This window comes from Henckelia pumila, chromosome 2 (assembly GCF_033568475.1).
Source record: "Henckelia pumila isolate YLH828 chromosome 2, ASM3356847v2, whole genome shotgun sequence".
NCBI classification, from domain to species: Eukaryota; Viridiplantae; Streptophyta; class Magnoliopsida; order Lamiales; family Gesneriaceae; genus Henckelia; species Henckelia pumila.
This window is the reverse complement of record NC_133121.1, coordinates 140921145-140930805: the sequence shown is the minus strand read 5'-3', so window position 1 is coordinate 140930805 and position 9661 is coordinate 140921145. Positions and strand designations below refer to the sequence as shown.

Here is a 9661-nt window from a genome sequence, read left to right as displayed (position 1 = left end):
TGCAGGAATTATATTCTGAATGGCCTCGACGACACTCTCTATAGTGTTTACTCCTCTGTGAAGACGGCCAAGGAATTATGGGATTCTTTGGAAAAGAAGTACAAAACTGAAGATGCCGGCATAAAGAAGTTTGTAGTTGGCAAATTTTTGGACTTCAAGATGGTAGACTCAAAAACTGTAATGAGTCAAGTGCAAGAGATACAAATCATCTTGCATGACTTATTGGCCGAAGGAATGGAAATCAATGAACTATTCCAAGTCGCGTCTATCATTGAGAAATTGCCTCCACTGTGGAAAGACTTCAAAAACTACCTTAAGCACAAACGTAAGGAGTTGAAACTTGAAGATCTTATTGTGAGGCTTCGCATCGAGGAGGACAACAGAAATACCGAGGCCAAGTCACATAAAAAGCTGATGGAAACCGAGGCCAAAGCAAATCTGGCAGAGTCTAGTACGAGTCAAAAGAGGAAGCGCCCCCATGATGAAAAGCAAAAGGGGAAAGCGAAGAAATTCCAAGGAAGTTGCTACAACTGTGGCAAACCGAATCATATGGCAAGGGACTGCCGACTTTCAAAGAAAAATAACAAAAATCAGAAACCAAGGCAAGTGAACATGGTTCAAGAAAGGTATGTACCTTTAGCACTTTCTGATATTGATCTTAGTGATGTTATATGTGAGACCAACATGGTGGATGATCCAAGAGGATGGTGGATCGATACCGGCTCTACGAGTCACGTGTGTGCCGAGAAAGACATGTATTCCACCTACGCCACCGTTGGTGATAGAAAGTTGTTCATGGGAAACTCCGCAACGTCTGAAGTTGCTGGAGTAGGAAATGTGGTGTTGAAGATGACCTCGGGCAAAGAGGTGACGCTCAAGAATGTGCTGCATGTGCCAGACATTCGGAAGAACTTAGTTTCGGGTTCTCTTTTGAGCAAAGCTGGATTTAGAATGGTTTTTGAATCTGATAAATTTGTATTAAAAAAATCCGGTATATTTGTTGGGAAAGGGTACCAAGATAGTGGTCTCTTCAAATTGAATGTAATGAATGTTATCCGCCCTGAGGCGAAGAATAAAGATATTCGTTCTGTTTACTTGACTGAAAGTTTTGATTTATGGCATGAACGATTAGGACATGTTAACTTCAATACGTTGCAAAGACTTGCAAATTTCAATGTAATACCTACGTTTAAAAGAAATTCACAAAACAAGTGTGAGATTTGTGTTGAAGTGAAAATGGTTAAAGCTCCATTTCATAATGTCACGAGAAGTACTACGCCACTTGAATTAATACATACTGATGTATGTGATTTAAAAATGGTACAAACAAGAGGTGGAAATAAGTACTTTATAACATTCATTGATGATTGCACCAGATTTTGTTACGTATATTTATTGAAAAGTAAAGATGAAGCGATCGAATCTTTCAAGAAATATAAGACTGAGGTTGAAAATCAACGAAGTTCAAAAATTAAAATGATTTGAAGTGATCGAGGTGGAGAGTATGTGGCTCCTTTTGAAGAATTTTGCTCAACTTCGGGCATCATTCATCAAACGACGGCCCCTTACTCACCTCAATCCAATGGCGTTGCAGAACGCAAAAATCGAACATTAAAGGAAATGATGAACGCGTTGCTAATAAATTCTGGTTTACCTCAAAATATGTGGGGTGAAGCGATTCTCTCAGCAACACACATTCTAAACCGGATTCCAATCAAAGGAAAAGACGAAACACCATATAAACAGTGGAAAGGTCGTAAACCTTCTTACCAATACCTCAAAGTGTGGGGGTGTTTAGCGAAAGTATAAGTACCTAAGCCAAAACAAATAAAAATTGGGTCTAAAACGGTTGACTGCATATTTATTGGTTATGCATACAATAGTAGTGCATACCGATTCTTAGTGCATAAGTCAACGAATCCTGATATACATGAAGGCACAATTATGGAGTCAAGGAATGTTGTATTCTTTGAAAATGTCTTTCCATGTAAAGAAAAGAAAGAAATAAGTTCGAACAAGCGAACTCATGAAAACACAACTGAAACTCCACAAAACAACGAGGAACCACGACGCAGCAAGCGTGCAAGAGTTGAAAAATCGTTTGGTCCTGATTTTCTAACATACATGTTAGATAATGAACCAACAACTCTTCAAGAGGCTTTATCAAATCCTGAGGCTCCTTTTTGGAAGGAAGCCATACAAAATGAAATAGATTCCATAATGCATAATCATACATGGGAGTTGGTTGATCTCCCTCCGGGATGTAAACCTTTAGGATCCAAGTGGATTCTTAAAAGGAAATACAAAGAAGATGGATCTATAGATAAATATAAAGTTCGACTCGTGGTTCAATGTTTTAGACAAAAAGAGGGATATGATTTCTTCGATACCTACTCTTCGGTTTCTAGAATAACATCCATTCGTGTTCTCATAGCTATTGCAACATTGCATGATCTTGAGATTTATCAAATGGATGTTAAAACTGCGTTTTTGAACGGAGAATTGGATGAAGAAATATATATAAAACAACCAGAAGGGTTTGTTGTACCCGGAAAAGAACAAAAGGTGTGTAAACAAGCACCTAAACAGTGGCATCAAAAGTTTGACACTGCAATGTTGTCAAATGGTTTCACAATAAATGAATGTGATAAATGTGTCTACATTAAAGGTACTACAAATGCATATGTAATTGTTTGTCTTTATGTAGATGACATGTTAATCATGGGTAGCAACCATGAATTGATTGTGAAAACCAAGAAAATGTTGAGACAACATTTTGATATGAAGGATTTGGGATTGTGTGATATAATTCTAGGGATTAAAGTCTCTAGACTTCCTGCTGGAATTATGTTATCCCAAACTCATTATGTAGAAAAGGTTCTTGAACGATTTAATGCCACAAATCATCCTATGGCTAGAACACCTATGGAATTGGGTACACATTTAGCCAAAAATAGAGGAGAACCTGTTTCACAAGTGGAATATGCAAGGGTGATAGGAAGTTTAATGTATTTAACTAATTGTACCCGTCCTGATCTTGCATATACCGTAAATAAGCTAAGTCGATTCACAAGTAATCCAAGTAAGGATCATTGGAAAGCACTAATGAGAGTGCTTGGATATTTGAAATACACTTTGAGTTATGGAATAGTGTATACAAAATATCCTGCGGTCCTAGAAGGATATTGTGATGCAAATTGGATTTCTGACACAAAAGACTCCAAGTCTACGAGTGGATATGTGTTCACTATCGGTAGAGGAGCGGTGTCATGGAGATCCTCTAAACAAACTTGTATAGCTCGGTCAACTATGGAGTCCGAGTTTATTGCTCTAGATAAAGCTGGAGAAGAAGCCGAGTGGCTTCGAAACTTTCTCGAAGATATTCCATGTTGGAATAAACCGGTGTCTTCCATTACGATTCATTGTGACAGTCAGTCAGCAATAGAAAGAGCACAAAGTAGTATGTACAATGGTAAATCTCGACATATTCGTCGGAGACATAATACCATAAGACAATTGATCTCGAACGGGGTTATTTCGGTTGACTATGTGAAGTCAAAGGAAAACCTTGCGGATCCGCTTACAAAAAGTATAAATAGAGATCAAATGTACAAACTACTTGGAGGAATGGGTTTAAAATCCACAAAATAAAATGTTTACAGCGGTAACCCAACCTTGAGAATTGGAGATCCCAAAACCTTGGTTCAATGGGACAACTAAGTTATAAATATTAGTTTGAGTACTTGAAAAAATTACTTACTCATTCCTGGAACATCCAAGTTGAAATAACTTGCAAAATGTGGTGAGGTTAAGTTTTTCTTTTAATGATTCCTATACCTATGAGGTGGAGTAACGCAGGATACTCTTGATAGTAGATCACCTATATAAGTGCAAAGTATTGGCCGCTTTGATTGCAACACTTATGAATTTTAGAGACGATTGCCGCTAACGTCTAGCACTTGAAACGGGCAATTTCGTCTTGCGGATAGAGAGTTTCTCTCGCCTCGACTGTGTTCATTATTGTCGCTGTTATTGTTGTTGCTGTTTAAACAAGGTTGTCAGAATTCAGAATACACCCTTATAACATATTTTTCCTCTACTATGGCCCCAAATCTAATAATTATCTTTATTACGAAAAAAAAATCTATTAATTATCGTTCAACGTGTGCTGCAGATAACCCAGGGCAAGTTTAAATCAAATGCTGCTGCTGCTTCTTCTTCTTCTTGTTGTTCTTCTTTATTAATGAGAATCGCTTGCTTAATATTTAATGATTTAATAACGAAAAAAGATAATATATTTCAGAGAGAAAGTTAACATCTTAAATTAAGGCATGAAAAATAAGGTGGTCCTGTATTTAGGAGACGGTGTGGAGCAAACCTAATAAGTTGGGTTTTTTTTTTGGAACCACTAATAAGTTTGGGTTTTAAAAAAGCGATGTTTGCATAGCATTTTAAGACAAGATCCTTGTCCATAGTGGTCTTACGAAAACTTTACTGCCGAAAAGCACTAGATGAAATAAGGCTTCCGTTTTTTTATTTTATTTTTTATTTTTAAAATGAAACGATACTATAAAACCAACTCAAAATTAAAAAGAAAAGCATATGGCAAAAATGCACGAGAGTACTTTGCAAGGTTTGTTTAATTGAGTTGATAGGATTGTATAAATAAACAATGTTGTGATTATTAAAATATTTGAGCAGGATATAAAATAATAGCGTTGAATAATAAATAATGTGTTGAAGTGGTTTAACCGATTAAATTTGCGATATCGACTGATTTGATAAATAATGAACGTACAAAATTTCAATCCAAGATTTGATTTGGATTGTATTCAAAATCATATCAAGCCGACCAATCACAACTTAAACGTAACGATATTGATTAGTGAGTTCTCAAGTGGAATGAGTTGCCGGCCCTCCATCATATTCAATCAAATGGATATATATATCTGGTCCAGTTTTCTTTCATGGACCATCCATTGATCGATCCACGACCCATCAGGGCCCAGATTTCGTGTATGAATTTCACTTTCGTTCCAGTTCGTTAACCATGTCAAAATCGATCAAATGTTAATGCATACGATAATTTGGTGGTCAGTTTCTTAACCCAAACATAAATATATGCTCAATCCTTTGTCTGAAAAAATTGTTTAAATTTCTGGGCCCACAAATTTTTTTTTCCGGATGAAATTCAGTACAAAATGTTGAAAATATTGTACGAATACATGATATTTGAGTATCAACTGTTTCAAATCTGATACAAATATATGATTTTTGAGTACTCAATATGTAAACAAATATTGATATTAATGACACATTTGTCTTCTTTGGATGAAAATCGGTACAAAATACCATAAATACGGTACTAATATATGATATTTGAGTACCAAATGTGTTAGATCTGGTACTAATATATGATCTTTGGCTCCGTTTGGTACAAAGATGAGATAACTCATAGATTAGAATGTTGATTGATAAGTGATTGATAAGGAAAGATAAATATGCATTTGATAGTTATTTTATGTTTGATATGATTTTTAAAAGTGAGATAAGTTAGTATAAATAATTTAGGTTGACCAAAATGTCCTTCTCTTAATTATTTTTATTAAAAACAAAGTTATTCAAAAGAGTTATGTTTTTTTATTATTTATAGTGAAGGGATATTTTTGTAAATTACTTTTGTAATCAATGTGGATAAATATAATCCAACATAGATTGTGTTGATGGATTGTCAATGAGCTAGTCCAACTTTTATCAATTCATATCATAGTCCAACTACAAAACATTGAAAATATGAAAATATGCTATTATTATATTATTTTTGAGTACCAAATATGTTACAAAACATGGAAATCATACAAAATATTAAAAATATGATACTAATATATGATTTTTGAGTACCAAATATGTTACATCTGATACAAATATATTATTTTTGAGTATTCAAACATATGTTGCAAGTTCATATTAATAAAGATGTTCAAGTTTTATATATACTCAAAATCTTATTTTTGTTATATCCGATCTTGAACAATTAGTGCTCGAATATCATCTATTCGTACCATATTTTCAATATTTTGTACCGAATTTCATCCGAAAAAAAATATGTGGCCACAGGAAGTTTAAACAACTTTTTTTTCTGACAAATGACTGAGTAGGTAATTATGTTTGGTTTAGAGACTTGACACTGAATATTTTAATAAATGATCTTGGTCAAAGTAGTGTTTTTGAAATCTAACCTTCCCCATGTGTATTTGAAACACTAGAAAATTTTAGTTTTTTTAAAAAAAAAAAAAAAAAAAAAAAAAAGGAGTTTGATCAAAGTCATATTGCTAACTATCACGAATATTCTCTCTCCCGTTTACTATTAAATGATTTGTTTTAAGAAATGCAATACTTCCTTATGCAAGACTCATCGCCGGTACAAATTATACGAAAATCATAAACAACCAGTGTTTGATCTTGAGGACTGCGGGGAGCTAACTAGCAACAGAACCAAGATTTTCGTGTAAACGAAATGCCCGGAATTTATTTAGCAACGAAAAACACAAGGCCGGGGCCGGGAATAGCTAGAAATCAAATTTTACACACAAAAAATATACATGATTGTATATATAATAACAGGGTGGACTAGCTAGCTAGTTTGAAGCCTTGTAGACAAGAAGTGTATGGCTGTCAAGATTAGGATAGATTCACATTAAAAAAACACAAGAAATAATGGGGTTACATCTGTTTACTGTCTTGAAAAGAACCCAGTTGCATTGCCGGAAGAGGCTTCCAGTTCAAAATTCAAAAGGGACCCGTGACTTGTGGTCCAAAGTTATTGCAGATAGGAATGTTCCATCTGTCAACCCCTTTCATATTTATTTTCATTATGCTAATTTGTGGCAATCATACCCCCTTCTGCCACTCACCAGTTTTTCTGTACTTTCAAGCCCCAGTACTACTCAATTCAACCATTTTTATAGTTAAGATCAATATATATCAATGTGCTTTCGGTTATTCCACTGTTCAATGGTCGAGTTCAAACTTCAAACTACCCCAAAGTGCTACCTTAACCTTAAATCTAATGACGCATATTTGTCACATCAGCAGTATCAACATTGATATTAGTCATGAGTTGAGATATTGACTCATAGATACACCGTTGAGGTACGTGCGAGATCGAAATATTGAACAATGAAAGAGTGGTATGTTTTTGCAGATAAATAAACTAGGAGAAATTGCATATATCACCCTTGTGAAATCCCGTGTTAGCTAATAACCCCCTGTGAAAAAATTTTAAGCTAATAACCCCCTGTGATTCTAGATTTGTAGCATACACACCCTTTTCAGCTAAAAAATGACGAAAATACCCCTACATAAAATAAATGATAAATTAAATAGTTCATAAAAGTCAAGGGCATTTTCGTCATTTTTTAGCCAGAAGGGGTGTGTATGCTACAAATCTAGAATCACATGGGGTTATTAGCTTAAATTTTTTTTACAGGGGGTTATTAGCTAACACGGGATTTCACAAGGGTGATATATGCAATTTACCCAATAAACTAACTAAATCGATAAACGGTGCCGTTTTCTGGAGATTCTGCACTTCGATCTGTTTTGGTCTTTAAATTCACCTTCATGGCAAGTTTTATCGACGACCCAATTATCAGTCGTGCCTAACTAGTAGAAACTCAAACACAAAACTATGTGCTACTTCATAATTTTAATTAAATAAAGAATCATTTTACATGAATTATGCACATAAGTACGTAAAAGAGAATAAAATATTCACAAACACGACACATATCAATCACATTAATTGATGCCTATCTGCTAAATCTTCAATTTTATTTCAGTAAAAATACGTTTCATCACAAAATATATATCTTCGGGGGATATGGAATTCCATATGATTTATCAATGAATTCATAATGAATTTCATATCCACCTTTTTCATTAAACTTCTAACCAGCTAATCTGAAGCATATATATATTATGGAAGCATTAATTAATTCACATGTAACGTAAAAATTAAAGCTTTGAAGCAGAAACTCTCTAGTTTCGATGGTACTAAAGGATATTCTTGCAAGCATAGATCATTAATGAAAACTGATCTAGTTTATCTTGATCATTATTGTGCGTCATCTTCTCTTCCAGCCACAATCTGCTGTTGTCGAATCCGCTTCGAGTCCTGAACATGAACACCCCACACCCCGATCCAGGATTATAGAACCAATCATGAACATCCCACATCAAATCAATCACCAATCCATCCAAGAAAATCGTCTGATTCCCCCTGAAATTCCACTGCAGCCTCTTCACCTGAATCGCCATCTTTTTGTCGATGGAAACAGACAGCGCCGGATACTTGAACCCTTCGTCTCCCCCTCCGCCACCGCCGCCGCAGCGAATGGAAATGTCGTGGGAAGTCCCGGTTTCGGAGAATTGGGCCTTGGTGGAATAAAGGGTGTTGCCTGAATAATGCTCTTGACGCGTGATTAATGAGAATTTAGCCATTTTTTTGCTGGTTTGTATCTTCTTCCCTGTCGTAGCTTCTTCCGCCATGTCTCCAAGAATCAGGCCCAGCTCTGAATCCACGGTGATGAAGACATAATACCCATCGACCGGTTCCGGTCCGGTTAAGTACCTGGCGGCGGAAAGATCCCAGAAAAGCTCGATTTTACAGCCATCGAATTCGATCGATTTGCTTCCTTTCAACTTCCGGAAAAAGCGCGAATTGGTGTTGAGTTTGATGGAGCTGGATGGATCTTTGCCGAAGAACACATTCAGGCCTTGAAATAAACTGTTCTTGCACCATGTGAGCGTAACTAACATCTGCTTTTGGGTGGAGGGAACTATCCTGTATATACATGTGACAGCATTTTGAATCGAAGGAGTCGAATTCGAATTCGGGGAAATACAAGAGCTGTTTGAGTAAGCAGAACATGAAGTTTCAGAGACTTGGACTGCATATTCTGTTAAACAAGACGCGAAATCTATCATCTTTTTTGGGATATATATATATGTATATCTTCAAGAAGATTTGGAATTGGGAGGAGGGGATTCAGAGGAAGAGGAAAGAAGGGAGACAGTAGGATTTTTTTGGGATAGAAATCCTCTGATTTTGCTGCTTGATTTTATTTTTTTTTGTTCTTCGTCCCAGACAGATAAATTCTTTGAAAATGAATAAAAATTGTCGATGTATAAATACAAGGAATATGGACAGAATATAATCAATGCAGCAGTAATGTAATGACAAAGGCAGCGTGGCTTTGTTTATTTATTTATACAGATATGTATAATGTTACTTTAACTGTTTTTTTTTTAGGTATTCTTAAGAATTGGTCATTAGTCAGTGGTCATAACTAGAAATCTTAAAATATATAGTCAAAAAAGAAACATAGGAAAATAAGCTGAGTAACCCAAAAATTATCCGTTGGGGACCATGCCGCATACTTAATATTTTGTCACAAGATAGTTGTACAAAATTACATAATGATAGGCCAATTTATCTTGGTTTTGTTTTTTTATCACGGGAGATATTTGTTAGGGTGATTACAACAATAAACCTGTGAATCTATAGAATCTACTATATCATACTTCTCGTCCCATATATATTGTGCTCTTTTATTTTTCATACAAATTAAAAAAAATTTATTGGAAAAGTAAATTTTAT

General features: G+C 35.2%; 1 protein-coding gene across 1 annotated transcript; it reads right to left on the bottom strand.

Moving 5' to 3' along the window:
* Positions 1–7779: 7779 nt before the first annotated feature.
* Positions 7780–9208, bottom strand: LOC140884486 (uncharacterized). Its single transcript, XM_073291259.1, has one exon. It carries the CDS (start codon positions 8986–8988, stop codon positions 8056–8058), a length of 933 nt encoding a protein of 310 aa, XP_073147360.1. The 5' UTR covers positions 8989–9208; the 3' UTR covers positions 7780–8055.
* Positions 9209–9661: the final 453 nt, after the last annotated feature.